The sequence below is a fragment of the Mya arenaria genome, chromosome 3 (genome assembly GCF_026914265.1).
Source record: "Mya arenaria isolate MELC-2E11 chromosome 3, ASM2691426v1".
Classification (NCBI taxonomy): Eukaryota; Metazoa; Mollusca; class Bivalvia; order Myida; family Myidae; genus Mya; species Mya arenaria.
This window is the reverse complement of record NC_069124.1, coordinates 75,219,415-75,237,614: the sequence shown is the minus strand read 5'-3', so window position 1 is coordinate 75,237,614 and position 18,200 is coordinate 75,219,415. Positions and strand designations below refer to the sequence as shown.

General features: G+C 39.9%; 1 protein-coding gene across 1 annotated transcript in view; it reads left to right on the top strand.

The window, feature by feature from the left end:
- Positions 1–18,200, top strand: part of LOC128228723 (uncharacterized) — a 34,828-nt gene extending 16,628 nt beyond the window's left edge. Inside the window, exons 2-3 of the mRNA XM_052940194.1 lie at positions 13,401–14,212; positions 16,503–18,200. Coding sequence (XP_052796154.1) covers positions 13,574–14,212; positions 16,503–17,801 — 1,938 coding nt within the window. The 5' untranslated portion in view covers positions 13,401–13,573 and the 3' untranslated portion in view covers positions 17,802–18,200. The remainder of the gene's footprint in view (positions 1–13,400; positions 14,213–16,502) is intronic.

Genomic DNA, 18,200 nt, shown 5'->3' with positions numbered 1-18,200 from the left:
TATGTAGTGTATGTGTCGAACTCTGCTAGTGATATGTATTGTATGTGTCGAAATCTGCTAGTGATATGTAGGGAAATTCTGCTAGTGACATGTAGTGTATGTGTCGAACTCTGCTAGTGATATGTAGTGAATGTGTCGAACTCTGCTAGTGATATGTAGTGAATGTGTCAAACTCTGCTAGTGATATGTAGTAAATGTGTCGAACTCTGCTAGTGATATGAAGTGTAAGTGTCGAACTCCGCTAGTGATATGTACTGTATGTGTCGAACTCTGCTAGTGATATGTAGTAAATGTGTCGAACTCTGCTAGTGATATGTAGTGAATGTGTCCAACTCTGCAAGTGACATGTAGTGGATGTGTCAAACTCTGCTAGTGATATGTAGTGTATGTGTCGAACTCTGCTAGTGATATGTAGTGTATGTGTCAAACTCTGCTAGTGATATGTAATGTATGTGTCGAACTCTGCTAGTGATATGTAGTGTATGTGTCGAACTCTGCTAGTGATATGTTGTGTATGTGTCGAACTCTGCTAGTGACATGTAGTGTATGTGTCGAACTCTGCTAGTGATATGTACTTGAATGTGTCGAACTCTGCTAGTGATATGTAGTGAATGTGTCGAACTCTGCTAGTGATATGTAGTGTATGTGTCGAACTCTGCTAGTGATATGTAGTGTATGTGTCGAACTCTGCTAGTGATATGTAGTGTATGTGTCGAACTCTGCTAGTGATATGTAGTGTATGTGTCGAACTCTGCTAGTGATATGTAGTGTATGTGTGGAACTCTGCTAGTGATATGTAGTGTAAGTTTCGAACTCTGCTAGTGATATGTAGTGAATGTGTCAAACTCTGCTAGTGATATGTAGTAAATGTGTCGAACTCTGCTAGTGATATGAAATGTAAGTGTCGAACTCTGCTAGTGATATGTAGTGTATGTGTCGAACTCTGCTAGTGATATTTAGTAAATGTGTCGAACTCTGCTAGTAATATGTAGTGAATGTGTCCAACTCTGCAAGTGACATGTAGTGTATGTGTCAAACTCTGCTAGTGATATGTAGTGTATGTGTCGAACTCTGCTAGTGATATGTAGTGTATGTGTCAAACTCTGCTAGTAATATGTAGTGTATGTGTCGAACTCTGCTAGTGACATGTAGTGTATGTGTCGAACTCTGCTAGTGACATGTAGTGTATGTGTCAAACTCTGCTAGTGACATGTAGTGTATGTGTCGAACTCTGCTAGTGATATGTAGTGTATGTTTCGAACTCTGCTAGTGATATGTAGTGTATGTGTCGAAATCTGCTAGTGACATGTAGTGTATGTGTCGAACTCTGCTAGTGAGATGTAGTGTATGTGTCGAACTCTGCTAGTGATATGTAGTGTATGTGTCGAACTCTGCTAGTGATATGTAGTGAATGTGTCGAACTCTGCTAGTGATATGTAGTGTATGTGTCGAACTCTGCTAGTGATATGTAGTGAATGTGTCGAACTCTGCTAGTGATATGTAGTGCATGTGTCAAACGTTGCTAGTGACATGTAGTGTATGTGTTGAACGTACTCTGCTAGTGACATGTAGTGTATGTGTCGAACTCTGCTAGTGACATGTAGTGTATGTGTCAAACTCTGCTAGTGATATGTAGTGTATTTGTCGAACTCTGCTAGTGACATGTAGTGTATGTGTCGAACTCTGCTAGTGACATGTAGTGTATGTGTCGAACTATGCTAGTGACATGTAGTGTATGTGTCAAACTCTGCTAGTGATATGTAATGTATGTGTCAAATTCTGCTAGTGATATGTAGTAAATGTGTCGAACTCTGCTAGTGACATGTAGTGTATGTGTCGAACTCTGCTAGTGACATGTAGAGTATGTGTCGAACTCTGCTAGTGATATGTAGTGTATGTGTCAAACTCTGCTAGTGATATGTAGTGTATGTGTCGAACTCTGCTAGTGACATGTAGTGTATGTGTCGAACTCTGCTAGTGATATGTAGTGTATGTGTCGAACTCTGCTAGTGACATGTAGTGTATGTGTCGAACTCTGCTAGTGACATGTAGTGTATGTGTCGAACTCTGCTAGTGACATGTAGTGTATGTGTCAAACTCTGCTAGTGATATATAGTGTATGTGTCGAACTCTGCTAGTGATTTGTACTTGAATATGTCGAACTCTGCTAGTGACATGTAGTGTATGTGTCAAACTCTGCTAGTGATATGAAGTGTATGTGTCGAACTCTGCTAGTGATATGTACTTGAATGTGTCGAACTCTGCTAGTGATATGTAGTGTATGTGTCAAACTCTGCTAGTGATATGTAGTGTATGTGTCGAACTCTGCTAGTGACATGTAGTGTATGTGTCGAACTCTGCTAGTGACATGTAGTGTATGTGTCGAACTCTGCTAGTGACATATAGTGTATGTGTCGAACTCTGCTTATGATATGTAGTGTATGTGTCGAACTCTGCTAGTGATATGTACTTGAATGTGTCCAACTCTGCAAGTGACATGTAGTGTATGTGTCAAACTCTGCTAGTGATATGTAGTGTATGTGTCGAACTCTGCTAGTGATATGTAGTGTATGTGTCAAACTCTGCTAGTGATATGTAGTGTATGTGTCGAACTCTGCTAGTGATATGTAGTGTATGTGTCAAACTCTGCTAGTGATATGTAGTGTATGTGTCGAACTCTGCTAGTGATATGTAGTGAATGTGTCGAACTCTGCTAGTGATATGTAGTGTATGTGTCGAACTCTGCTAGTGATATGTAGTGTATGTGTCGAACTCTGCTAGTGATATGTACTTGAATGTGTCGAACTCTGCTAGTGATATGTAGTGTATGTGTCGAACTCTGCTAGTGATATGTAGTGTATGTGTCGAACTCTGCTAGTGATATGTAGTGTATGTGTCAAACTATGCTAGTGATATGTAGTGTATGTGTCGAACTCTGCTAGTGATATGTACTTGAATGTGTCGAACTCTGCTAGTGATATGTAGTGAATGTGTCAAACTCTGCTAGTGACATGTAGTGTATGTGTCGAACTCTGCTAGTGAAATGTATTGTATGTGTCGAAATCTGCTAGTGATATGTAGGGAAACTCTGCTAGTGACATGTAGTGTATGTGTCGAACTCTGCTAGTAATATGTAGTGTAAGTGTCGAACTTTGCTAGTGATATGTAGTGAATGTGTCAAACTCTGCTAGTGATATGTAGTTAATGTGTCGAACTCTGCTAGTGATATGAAGTGTAAGTGTCGAACTCTGCTAGTGATATGTAGTGTATGTGTCAAACTCTGCTAGAGATATGTAGTGAATGTGTCGAACTCTGCTAGTGATATGTAGTGAATGTGTCAAACTCTGCAAGTGACATGTAGTGTATGTGTCGAACTCTGCTAGTGATATGTAGTGTATGTGTCGAACTCTGCTAGTGATATGTAGTGTATGTGTCAAACTCTGCTAGTGATATGTAGTGTATGTGTCGAACTCTGCTAGTGATATGTAGTGTATGTGTCGAACTCTGCTAGTGATATGTAGTGTATGTGTCGAACTCTGCTAGTGATATGTAGTGTATGTGTCGAACTCTGCTAGTGATATGTAGTGAATGTGTCGAACTCTGCTAGTGATATGTAGTGTATGTGTCGAACTCTGCTAGTGATATGTAGTGAATGTGTCGAACTCTGCTAGTGATATGTAGTGTATGTGTCGAACTCTGCTAGTGACATGTAGTGTATGGTTCGAACACTGCTAGTGATATGTAGTGTAAGTGTCGAACTCTGCTAGTGATATGTAGTGTATGTGTCGAACTCTGCTAGTGATATGTAGTGTATGTGTCGAACTCTGCTAGTGACATGTAGTGTATGTGTCGAACTCTGCTAGTGATATGTAGTGAATGTGTCGAACTCTGCTAGTGATATGTAGTAAATGTGTCGAACTCTGCTAGTGATATGTAGTGTATGTGTCAAACTCTGCTAGTGATATGAAGTAAATGTGTCGAACTCTGCTAGTGATATGTACTTGAATGTGTCGAACTCTGCTAGTGATATGTAGTGTATGTGTCGAACTCTGCTAGTGATATGTAGTAAATGTGTCGAACTCTGCTAGTGATATGTAGTGTATGTGTCAAACTCTGCTAGTGATATGTAGTGTATGTGTCGAACTCTGCTAGTGATATGTAGTGTATGTGTCGAACTCTGCTAGTGATATGTAGTGTATGTGTCGAACTCTGCTAGTGACATGTAGTGTATGTGTCGAACTCTGCTAGTGATATGTATTGTATGTGTCGAAATCTGCTAGTGATATGTAGGGAAACTCTGCTAGTGACATGTAGTGTATGTGTCGAACTCTGCTAGTGATATGTAGTGAATGTGTCGAACTCTGCTAGTGATATGTAGTGAATGTGTCAAACTCTGCTAGTGATATGTAGTAAATGTGTCGAACTCTGCTAGTGATATGAAGTGTAAGTGTCGAACTCCGCTAGTGATATGTACTGTATGTGTCGAACTCTGCTAGTGATATGTAGTAAATGTGTCGAACTCTGCTAGTGATATGTAGTGAATGTGTCCAACTCTGCAAGTGACATGTAGTGTATGTGTCAAACTCTGCTAGTGATATGTAGTGTATGTGTCGAACTCTGCTAGTGATATGTAGTGTATGTGTCAAACTCTGCTAGTGATATGTAGTGTATGTGTCGAACTCTGCTAGTGATATGTAGTGTATGTGTCGAACTCTGCTAGTGATATGTAGTGTATGTGTCGAACTCTGCTAGTGACATGTAGTGTATGTGTCGAACTCTGCTAGTGATATGTACTTGAATGTGTCGAACTCTGCTAGTAATATGTAGTGAATGTGTCGAACTCTGCTAGTGATATGTAGTGTATGTGTCGAACTCTGCTAGTGATATGTAGTGTATGTGTCGAACTCTGCTAGTGATATGTAGTGTATGTGTCGAACTCTGCTAGTGATATGTAGTGTATGTGTCGAACTCTGCTAGTGATATGTAGTGTATGTGTCGAACTCTGCTAGTGATATGTAGTGTAAGTTTCGAACTCTGCTAGTGATATGTAGTGAATGTGTCAAACTCTGCTAGTGATATGTAGTAAATGTGTCGAACTCTGCTAGTGATATGAAATGTAAGTGTCGAACTCTGCTAGTGATATGTAGTGTATGTGTCGAACTCTGCTAGTGATATTTAGTAAATGTGTCGAACTCTGCTAGTAATATGTAGTGAATGTGTCCAACTCTGCAAGTGACATGTAGTGTATGTGTCAAACTCTGCTAGTGATATGTAGTGTATGTGTCGAACTCTGCTAGTGATATGTAGTGTATGTGTCAAACTCTGCTAGTGATATGTAGTGTATGTGTCGAACTCTGCTAGTGACATGTAGTGTATGTGTCGAACTCTGCTAGTGACATGTAGTGTATGTGTCAAACTCTGCTAGTGACATGTAGTGTATGTGTCGAACTCTGCTAGTGATATGTAGTGTATGTTTCGAACTCTGCTAGTGATATGTAGTGTATGTGTCGAACTCTGCTAGTGACATGTAGTGTATGTGTCGAACTCTGCTAGTGAGATGTAGTGTATGTGTCGAACTCTGCTAGTGATATGTAGTGTATGTGTCGAACTCTGCTAGTGATATGTAGTGAATGTGTCGAACTCTGCTAGTGATATGTAGTGTATGTGTCGAACTCTGCTAGTGATATGTAGTGAATGTGTCGAACTCTGCTAGTGATATGTAGTGCATGTGTCGAACACTGCTAGTGATATGTACTTGAATGTGTCGAACTCTGCTAGTGATATGTAGTGTAAGTGTCAAACTCTGCTAGTGATATGTAGTGTATATGTCGAACTCTTCTAGTGATATGTAGTAAATGTGTCGAACTCTGCTAGTGATATGTAGGGAAACTCTGCTAGTGATATGTAGTGAATGTGTCGAACTCTGCTAGTGATATGTAGTGTATTTGTCGAACTCTGCTAGTGACATGTAGTGTATGTGTCGAACTCTGCTAGTGACATGTAGTGTATGTGTCAAACTCTGCTAGTGACATGTAGTGTATGTGTCGAACTCTGCTAGTGATATGTAGTGTATTTGTCGAACTCTGCTAGTGACATGTAGTGTATGTGTCGAACTCTGCTAGTGACATGTTGTGTATGTGTCGAACTATGCTAGTGACATGTAGTGTATGTGTCAAACTCTGCTAGTGATATGTAGTGTATGTGTCAAATTCTGCTAGTGATATGTAGTGAATGTGTCGAACTCTGCTAGTGACATGTAGTGTATGTGTCGAACTCTGCTAGTGACATGTTGTGTATGTGTCGAACTATGCTAGTGACATGTAGTGTATGTGTCAAACTCTGCTAGTGATATGTAGTGTATGTGTCGAACTCTGCTAGTGATATGTAGTGTATGTGTCAAACTCTGCTAGTGATATGTAGTGTATGTGTCAAACTCTGCTAGTGATATGTAGTGTATATGTCGAACTCTTCTAGTGATATGTAGTAAATGTGTCGAACTCTGCTAGTGATATGTAGGGAAACTCTGCTAGTGATATGTAGTGAATGTGTCAAACTCTGCTAGTGACATGTAGTGTATGTGTCGAACTCTGCTTGTGATATGTAGTGTATGTGTCAAACTCTGCTAGTGATATGTAGTGTATGTGTCGAACTCTGCTAGTGATATGTAGTGTATGTGTCAAACTCTGCTAGTGATATGTAGTAAATGTGTCGAACTCTGCTAGTGATATGTAGTGTATGTGTCAAACGTTGCTAGTGACATGTAGTGTATGTGTTGAACGTACTCTGCTAGTGACATGTAGTGTATGTGTCGAACTCTGCTAGTGACATGTAGTGTATGTGTCAAACTCTGCTAGTGATATGTAGTGTATGTGTCGAACTCTGCTAGTGACATGTAGTGTATGTGTCGAACTCTGCTAGTGACATGTAGTGTATGTGTCGAACTATGCTAGTGACATGTAGTGTATGTGTCAAACTCTGCTAGTGATATGTAGTGTATGTGTCAAATTCTGCTAGTGATATGTAGTGAATGTGTCGAACTCTGCTAGTGACATGTAGTGTATGTGTCGAACTCTGCTAGTGACATGTAGTGTATGTGTCGAACTCTGCTAGTGATATGTAGTGTATGTGTCAAACTCTGCTAGTGATATGTAGTGTATGTGTCGAACTCTGCTAGTGACATGTAGTGTATGTGTCGAACTCTGCTAGTGATATGTAGTGTATGTGTCGAACTCTGCTAGTGACATGTAGTGTATGTGTCGAACTCTGCTAGTGACATGTAGTGTATGTGTCGAACTCTGCTAGTGACATGTAGTGTATGTGTCAAACTCTGCTAGTGATATGTAGTGTATGTGTCGAACTCTGCTAGTGATTTGTACTTGAATATGTCGAACTCTGCTAGTGACATGTAGTGTATGTGTCAAACTCTGCTAGTGATATGTAGTGTATGTGTCGAACTCTGCTAGTGATATGTACTTGAATGTGTCGAACTCTGCTAGTGATATGTAGTGTATGTGTCGAACTCTGCTAGTGATATGTAGTGTATGTGTCGAACTCTGCTAGTGACATGTAGTGTATGTGTCGAACTCTGCTAGTGACATGTAGTGTATGTGTCGAACTCTGCTAGTGACATATAGTGTATGTGTCGAACTCTGCTAGTGATATGTAGTGTATGTGTCGAACTCTGCTAGTGATATGTACTTGAATGTGTCCAACTCTGCAAGTGACATGTAGTGTATGTGTCAAACTCTGCTAGTGATATGTAGTGTATGTGTCGAACTCTGCTAGTGATATGTAGTGTATGTGTCAAACTCTGCTAGTGATATGTAGTGTATGTGTCGAACTCTGCTAGTGATATGTAGTGTATGTGTCAAACTCTGCTAGTGATATGTAGTGTATGTGTCGAACTCTGCTAGTGATATGTAGTGAATGTGTCGAACTCTGCTAGTGATATGTAGTGTATGTGTCAAACTCTGCTAGTGATATGTAGTGTATGTGTCGAACTCTGCTAGTGATATGTACTTGAATGTGTCGAACTCTGCTAGTGATATGTAGCATATGTGTCGAACTCTGCTAGTGATATGTAGTGTATGTGTCGAACTCTGCTAGTGACATGTAGTGTATGTGTCAAACTCTGCTAGTGATATGTAGTGTATGTGTCGAACTCTGCTAGTGATATGTACTTGAATGTGTCGAACTCTGCTAGTGATATTTAGTGTATGTGTCAAACTCTGCTAGTGACATGTAGTGTATGTGTCGAACTCTGCTAGTGAAATGTATTGTATGTGTCGAAATCTGCTAGTGATATGTAGGGAAACTCTGCTAGTGACATGTAGTGTATGTGTCGAACTCTGCTAGTAATATGTAGTGTATGTGTCGAACTCTGCTAGTGATATGTAGTGAATGTGTCAAACTCTGCTAGTGATATGTAGTTAATGTGTCGAACTCTGCTAGTGATATGAAGTGTAAGTGTCGAACTCTGCTAGTGATATGTAGTGTATGTGTCAAACTCTGCTAGAGATATGTAGTGAATGTGTCGAACTCTGCTAGTGATATGTAGTGAATGTGTCAAACTCTGCTAGTGACATGTAGTGTATGTGTCGAACTCTGCTAGTGATATGTAGTGTATGTGTCGAACTCTGCTAGTGATATGTAGTGTATGTGTCAAACTCTGCTAGTGATATGTAGTGTATGTGTCGAACTCTGCTAGTGATATGTAGTGTATGTGTCGAACTCTGCTAGTGACATGTAGTGTATGTGTCGAACTCTGCTAGTGATATGTAGTGTATGTGTCGAACTCTGCTAGTGATATGTAGTGAATGTGTCGAACTCTGCTAGTGATATGTAGTGTATGTGTCGAACTCTGCTAGTGATATGTAGTGAATGTGTCGAACTCTGCTAGTGATATGTAGTGTATGTGTCGAACTCTGCTAGTGACATGTAGTGTATGTGTCGAACACTGCTAGTGATATGTAGTGTATGTGTCGAACTCTGCTAGTGATATGTAGTGTATGTGTCGAACTCTGCTAGTGATATGTAGTGTATGTGTCGAACTCTGCTAGTGATATGTAGTGTATGTGTCGAACTCTGCTAGTGATATGTAGTGAATGTGTCGAACTCTGCTAGTGATATGTAGTAAATGTGTCGAACTCTGCTAGTGATATGTAGTGTATGTGTCAAACTCTGCTAGTGATATGAAGTAAATGTGTCGAACTCTGCTAGTGATATGTACTTGAATGTGTCGAACTCTGCTAGTGATATGTAGTGTATGTGTCGAACTCTGCTAGTGATATGTAGTAAATGTGTCGAACTCTGCTAGTGATATGTAGTGTATGTGTCAAACTCTGCTAGTGATATGTAGTGTATGTGTCGAACTCTGCTAGTGATATGTAGTGTATGTGTCGAACTCTGCTAGTGATATGTAGTGTATGTGTCGAACTCTGCTAGTGACATGTAGTGTATGTGTCGAACTCTGCTAGTGATATGTAGTGTATGTGTCGAAATCTGCTAGTGATATGTAGGGAAACTCTGCTAGTGACATGTAGTGTATGTGTCGAACTCTGCTAGTGATATGTAGTGTATGTGTCGAACTCTGCTAGTGATATGTAGTGAATGTGTCAAACTCTGCTAGTGATATGTAGTAAATGTGTCGAACTCTGCTAGTGATATGAAGTGTAAGTGTCGAACTCTGCTAGTGATATGTAGTGTATGTGTCGAACTCTGCTAGTGATATGTAGTGTATGTGTCGAACTCTGCTAGTGATATGTAGTGAATGTGTCCAACTCTGCTAGTGACATGTAGTGTATGTGTCAAACTCTGCTAGTGATATGTAGTGTATGTGTCGAACTCTGCTAGTGATATGTAGTGTATGTGTCAAACTCTGCTAGTGATATGTAGTGTATGTGTCGAACTCTGCTAGTGATATGTAGTGTATGTGTCGAACTCTGCTAGTGATATGTAGTGTATGTGTCGAACTCTGCTAGTGACATGTAGTGTATGTGTCGAACTCTGCTAGTGATATGTACTTGAATGTGTCGAACTCTGCTAGTGATATGTAGTGAATGTGTCGAACTCTGCTAGTGATATGTAGTGTATGTGTCGAACTCTGCTAGTGATATGTAGTGTATGTGTCGAACTCTGCTAGTGATATGTAGTGTATGTGTCGAACTCTGCTAGTGATATGTAGTGTATGTGTCGAACTCTGCTAGTGATATGTAGTGTATGTGTCGAACTCTGCTAGTGATATGTAGTGTAAGTTTCGAACTCTGCTAGTGATATGTAGTGAATGTGTCAAACTCTGCTAGTGATATGTAGTAAATGTGTCGAACTCTGCTAGTGATATGTAGTGTAAGTGTCGAACTCTGCTAGTGATATGTAGTGTATGTGTCGAACTCTGCTAGTGATATGTAGTAAATGTGTCGAACTCTGCTAGTGATATGTAGTGAATGTGTCCAACTCTGCAAGTGACATGTAGTGTATGTGTCAAACTCTGCTAGTGATATGTAGTGTATGTGTCGAACTCTGCTAGTGATATGTAGTGTATGTGTCAAACTCTGCTAGTGATATGTAGTGTATGTGTCGAACTCTGCTAGTGACATGTAGTGTATGTGTCGAACTCTGCTAGTGACATGTAGTGTATGTGTCAAACTCTGCTAGTGACATGTAGTGTATGTGTCGAACTCTGCTAGTGATATGTAGTGTATGTGTCGAACTCTGCTAGTGATATGTAGTGTATGTGTCGAACTCTGCTAGTGACATGTAGTGTATGTGTCGAACTCTGCTAGTGAGATGTAGTGTATGTGTCGAACTCTGCTAGTGATATGTAGTGTATGTGTCGAACTCTGCTAGTGATATGTAGTGAATGTGTCGAACTCTGCTAGTGATATGTAGTGTATGTGTCGAACTCTGCTAGTGATATGTAGTGAATGTGTCGAACTCTGCTAGTGATATGTAGTGCATGTGTCGAACTCTGCTAGTGATATGTACTTGAATGTGTCGAACTCTGCTAGTGATATGTAGTGAATGTGTCGAACTCTGCTAGTGAATGTAGTGTATGTTTCGAACTCTGCTAGTGATATGTAGTGTATGTGTCGAACTCTGCTAGTGATATGTACTTGAATATGTCGAACTCTGCTAGTGATATGTAGTGTATGTGTCGAACTCTGCTAGTGATATGTAGTGTATGTGTCGAACTCTGTTAGTGACATGTAGTGTACGTGTCAAACTCTGCTAGTGACATGTAGTGTATGTGTCGAACTCTGCTAGTGATATGTAGGGAAACTCTGCTAGTGATTTGTAGTGTATGTGTCGAACTCTGCTGGTGATATGTACTTGAATGTGTCGAACTCTGCTAGTGATATGTAGTGTATGTGTCGAACTCTGCTAGTGACATGTAGTGTATGTGTCGAACTCTGCTAGTGATATGTAGTGTATGTGTCGAACTCTGCTAGTGATATGTACTTGAATGTGTCGAACTCTGCTAGTGATATGTAGTAAATGTGTCGAACTCTGCTAGTGATATGTAGTGAATGTGTCAAACTCTGCTATTGATATGTAGTAAATGTGTCGAACTCTGCTAGTAATATGTAGTGAATGTGTCGAACTCTGCTAGTAATATGTAGTGAATATGTCGTTCTCTGCAAGTGATATGTAGTGTATGTGTCGAACTCTGCTAGTGACATGTAGTGAATGTGTCAAACTTTGCTAGTGATATGCTCTTGAATAGGTCGAACTCTGCTAGTGACATGTAGTTAATGTGTCAAACTCTGTTGGTGACATGTAGTGAATGTGTCAAACTCTGCTAGTGATATGTAGGGAATGTGACGTTCTCTGCTAGTGATATGTAGTGAATGTGTCCAACTCTGCAAGTGACATGTAGTGAATGTGTCGAACTCTGCCAGTGATTTGTAGTGATTTTTCTATCTTTATATTAATGTGAACAATGCGATTTCATGTCACATCAAAAACCTGCATCGATCTCAAATTTCACAGGAAATATGATTTATGTCACTACATGCATGTTGTGTGAGAAATGCTGTAAAAATGTGATCTCGCAAGCATGAAAAGTATATCAAGTTCACACAACATGCTTTAACATAATATGCGCTCTGCCTTTTGAATTCACACTGTATGTTTAAACTTTTAACATTTCTTACTAAGAAATTTTGTCTAAAAACGTATTGTTCTCAGATCAATTACTGCAATGTCTCGTACAGTTGCAGGATTATTTTGACGTGACTTTCTGCTCACTCTGAGGTCTTAAAATTCCTGTATACCAAAGAGGACATGTTTTAATTACCGTACTTATTAAAAAATGTAAGGTCGCCTTCTACACCAATTCAATAGTTAAACGGGAAGCTGGGCCCTGTATGTTTGCAAAGTATTGCTATGGTTATTTGTCATCTGAGTTTACACGATGGGCACTTGACGTCGCCATTTGCGAGATGGATTATCTTCCATGGCCGAGAGTGTACGATAGGTTTATCCCAACTCGAGCGTAGGGTGTTTTGCGGAAACGAGGTTTACCGAGTTTCCGCAAAAAACCCTGCGCGAGGGTTGGGATGAACCTATCTTACACGAGCGGCTTTGGTAGATGCTTTTTCTCCCACCTCAATTAAACAAAATTAAGTAAAAATGCATTTTTTGCTGGAACTCTTTTGTGCGTAGTGAAAATAAATGCGTATGGATATGTAATGATTCGTAGTTGTCATGGATATGCGCGCAGTGATTCAGATTATGTTAATAGTCAAATCGGTCTTTAAATAGTTCTACGGAGAGTGAAGCATTATTTCTTAAAAGGTGCGTGAAAACTTTTTTATGGTGAATTTGAAGCGAGAAATAATTTATTAACATTCTAGATATTGCCACAAGGCAAGGTTTCCATGATGCTTCAGACGACTGTCTTCAACAAGGGAGGTAATTACAATGTGATGACCATTAAAAAGGAGTTCCATACGGGTACTTGTTTTATCTTTGCCCGTGGGCAAGATAAGAATTTCTAGCATGGTTAAATTATTGGATCTACTTATCTGAGGTGGGAGAAAAATGTATCACTTTGACTTCGACGTATTAAGGCTTAAAGTGCTTGTCAGTTTGAGAGCTAGTTCATATGGGTATTGTAAATGCGCCATGGAACTTCCTTATCACCCGCAAGAACATTTAGTGATGTTGTTATTGTATGTATGGAATAAAAGTCAACGAAAGTAAACTATTAACGGATATTAGACGGAACATTAATTATATAGTGAACTTGAGATGATGATAAAATAGATATGTATGTGATGCCGTTTGAGATTTCTTTATTATGCATTTTCAGTTTTACATCAGGTTGCAGATATGATTATAAATATTAACAAACAAAATATATAGAGGAAGCCAGACAATGTTGTTGTTTGTGATTTCAGGCTGCCTAAAGGAAATGAAAGGCGACGATTAGTGGATTCTTGCGACTGGCGTGCTTCGCCGGGACGGCCGCCATGTTGAAGCAGTTACGTGAAAGCGCTTCTATATAATAAATTCTAGATGTACATAAATCTCGAAGGATTTTAGTGGATGTATAAACAGACAATAGACTCGCATGATGAGGAAGTGTCGTGTGATAAAAGTGTTGTTATGGCTAATTGCCATTGTAATGGTGCCATACTTGTACATAGAAATAACGTTTACGGTGCGTTACCTGTTCCGACATGCGAACACGAGCAGCTCGTGCATCATTCCCAGCCTGAATCCATACGACCCGTCCATCATGAAGTACGTATGGGACCCTAAACCGCTCACCTGTGACACGTCAACCAACATTCTTACAGTTGATAACCATGGGCTTGTGATATTCAATAAAAGTGCCTTAGCTCTTCTGAAACTTTCAATGAATCAAGTTTCATGCACATACAGCATACTTCGACGTCAAAATGACGACGTTTCAGTAAAGTTTGACGAGCCGATAACGCTGTCACCGCCCACACGAGTGAATGCAGATTTCTTTTACACAGAATGCTCAATTGACGGGAAGCTCATATTTGACAAAATTCTCACAAATGTTGCTAAGGAATCCGTGCATCGAACGACCCCTCTCCTGGAGGAGTCTGCTCACCATTTAAGCGTCGTTATGTTTGGTGTCGACTCCGTCTCCCGCTCGGCTTCCATACGGAAGCTGCCAAAAACCAATCGTTACCTTCGAGAAGAACTGGGCTCCTACGACTTTAAAGGTTATATGAAGGTATAATACCATTGCTTTAAAAGAAATATGTTTTGATAAGTCAGTAAGAATAACATAAAATTGCTAGGCAATGTCGGTATTCTTCAGTAAAACATCTGCAAAACTGGGGATTTTTAAATCGCTATCGCAAACTTCCAAAGTTTATCATCTAAATATATTCAGACATTTATGATTATTGGACTAAACGTCGAGCCGAGTCTGGATCAAAGATCCCATCAATTCTACCAGGCTTGTATACATTCATACCTCAGAAAGGTGAAAAGGTTGTGTAATGTTTCACTGTTTATTACTGTTCTAAAATTATAAGTAAATGTAGCTGAAACTGTAGGACCGAGTACTGTGTGTACACTTACTTATGGCAGAATTTGGCAACATAGAAACGTAAGCTGAGACATGGCTAGTCATTATTTATGATAGGTTTTATGATACTCAGTGAGAAGGGTAGCGTTAAAGAGACCTACACAACCTGTTGTGTATTTTTGCATTCCTAATTTTAATTCTCCATAACCGACAATGCCGCTTAAAGTGCTGATCGCTTATTAAATATTGAACTTATAATGATTAAGGTTTGTTAAAAGCATACATCATAAATGTTCAGACAATTGATTTTGTTTTCGAAATGCAATCGCTTTAATGGTAAACACTCACTACAGTTTGGCGCTTGCATGAATAATACATTAAACATTTTACGTGATGTCCGTGAAGTGAGCAGTCAGTCAGCGCGGTAGCCTTGCAGCGTGAAATTAGCAGACTAACAGCGTGGCAACGTGAAGTTAGCAGCCTAAAAGATTGGCATCCTGGTAGCGTGAACTAGGAAGACTTACAGAGTTGCAGTCTGACAGCGTGACAGCCTGGAAGCGTGAAGTGAGCAGCTTAACAGCCTAGCAGCGTAAAGTTTGCAGGATTACAGCGTGACAGACTTGCAGCTTGAAATCAGCGGTTGACTGAGACCCATTGAGCAGTCTCGGTTAATTGAGATTCATTGAACAACCTCGGTTGACTTAGACTCACTAAAGATCTCGGTTGCTTGAGATTCATAGAGTAGTTTCGGTTTGATTGAGACTCACTGAGAAGTTTTGGTTGATTGAGGCTCACTGAGCAGTCTCGGTTGACTGACTCATTGAGCAGTCACGGTTGATTGAGACTCGCTGGTGGGTTTCGGCAGATTGATGCTTACTGAGAATTCAGAATTGACTGAGACTCACTGAGCAGTCTCTGGGATAATGTTATGTGCCTCATAATCTCAAAGTATATATTTTATCATGTTTACTTAGTCATGTTATAGTGACATGACTTTTGATAAATAAAACTTTAAACTTGGACTGGACTTGGAACGCTTCAGCTGTATCATATTGTTAATAATCTTCATATTCAATGTTTCTCCAATAAATGACGAGCTAGAAGGTTAGATATGTTGCTGGAAAGATTGCTGCACAAAAAAACACTTAACACAGCCAACTTTATAGTCTACATATATGGCTAAACAGAGAATGGATAGCATTCAACAAACGAACTTACCGCCGGTATTTGAGAGGAAAACTATGAGGTAGATAGTGACAAATTGACAAAACGGTCGATGCTTACCTTCAATCAATAAATATTGCATGACTAACTCAACTGCTTCAAACTTGAATCACATGACAAGCCTAGAGTGACACTAATTAGGAGGAGATGATCGAAATAAATGCACAGTATATTTAATAGATCATGCACAATATATTCAATAGATCATAGGTACAATGTTCTCTTTTCAAAGAAGAACGTAAATGAAACTGAATGAAACTGTCAAAAGAAATGAGTTAACATTTATGCTGTATTAGGAAGAAATGTTTGACGCATAAACGGATTGGAAACATTTTCAACAATCCGCGGATTTCACTTACTCAACACTCAACATATTCAGGCATTTGCCAAGGTAAACTATGCAGACAGATTATCTGCAAACATATAAAATAAATGCATATTACTAAATATGTTCCACCACATATTTCTTCCGGCAAATTAAAAATCCTTGAACAAACTCAGAATGTTTATCAGTTATTTGTTTAGAGGGAGACCAAAGCAGACGTTAATACAGAAATCCACTATTGTTTCTTGGAATGTATATTTTGTACATTATTAAAACTAACGAGGCTGGAGTTGGGAATTCCATGCTATAACAAGTGCTTAAATACGTCGCCGTACCAATTTGCATTTACTCATAGTAAATGTCATCATTATACGTTTGATAACAAGCACTTGCTTATTGACGTTGTACCGTGAAACTACAACTACTGAATTTTTTTTTCAGGTTGGCGAGAACACGCTGCCAAATCTGACGCCGCTGTTGACTGGCCGGCGCGTGTGGACTTCCGAGGTCCCCATCAAAGATTACACCACTGACCCATTCGACCCATTTCCCTTCCTGTGGCGCAACTTCTCGGAGCGGGGCGCCGCAACACTGTACGCGGAGGACTATCCGGAAATAGGCACGTTTAACTATCTCACACGTGGTTTTGTGAGGCCACCCGCCGACCATTATATGCGGCCCTTCTGGCTAGGCCTGATTGACCGTGAGCGCATGCGCAACAAACTTGGCCCCATTTTTCTATACTTGGAGAACAAGAACGTGAATCTGCAGGGTGGTGGATCTACGCTGTGTTACAAAGACCGCCCAAAACATGTGGTGCTCATCGATTATTTGAAACAATTTTTGATTACTTACAAAAATAAGAGAAAAATGATGCTTTCTTTCTTAGTTGAGTTTAGTCACGAATACCCAAACTTTCTTTCTTATGGTGATGATGATTTCTTAGAGTTTTTGAAATGGATGAAAACTAACGGGCATTTAGACAATACAGTTTTAGTGTTTTTTAGTGACCATGGTTCTCGAATTGATAAAATTAGGAATACATTTGTGGGGAGAATTGAGGACCGCATGCCTATGCTGCACATGGTGATTCCAGATCATATAAAATCAAAGTTTCCAAATGTAGATACTAGTCTCAAAATTAATCTTAACCGATTAACCACACCATTTGATGTTCATCAAACCATGATTGACGTCTTAAATAGTGATTTCGAAACACCAACAAAGTCTTTCATTGACGGCACCGTTCGAAGTCTTAGTTTATTTAAGTCAATACCAGAGGGCCGCTCGTGCACGGACGCCTGGGTGCCGGAGAACTACTGCGCGTGCTACACTTTCACTCCCGTTAACGCCTCAGACGAAACTGCCAAAACTTTGGCGGAAGCTGTGATAAGAGATCTCAACAAACGGCTAGCAGTCGAGCCTCAGTGTGCTACACTCGCGTTAGACCGGGTGACTGACGTCCGACACGTGCTGAGCGGCCTACAACACATGGAAACGGAAAACAAAGGAATATCTTTGATGCAGTTTTTCCGGCCGGAAGATCGCGCCTTGCAGCGGTATGACCTCACCATTGAGACCGTCCCCGGTCACGGAGCATTCGAGGCGACATATCACGTGACCTCTGGTTCGGAGTTCCGCTTGGTTGGTGATATTGTCCGTGTAAACAAGTATGGGAGTCAATCGGCCTGTATCACAGACAAGCTGCTCAGACCTCTGTGTTACTGTAAGGCTCAATAGCGATCTACAAGATGTGTTGTGCAAAACAATGCAATTGTTCACAAAACCATTATGCATTTGACAGATTCTCATTGATATGTTTGATATTATCATAAAAGCTTACATTCAGCAGTGTAACGATTTTTTTTAAAGCTGCACTCTCACAGATTTACCGTATTTACAACTTTTCAATTTTTGTCTTGGAATGAGCAAATGTTTGCGTAAATACCTGCAAACCAGTGATAAAAGACTGCTGACACAAATCAGAGCGCAGATGTTCATATTTAAGTTCAAAAATTGATGATTTATGCACTTTTCTTAAACCGTTAGTAACACTTTAAGCCATAAAAAATATTTTTTTCGGAAATATGAAAATCTACGATCTGATCTTTTGTCGGCAGTCTTATATCACTGGTTGGC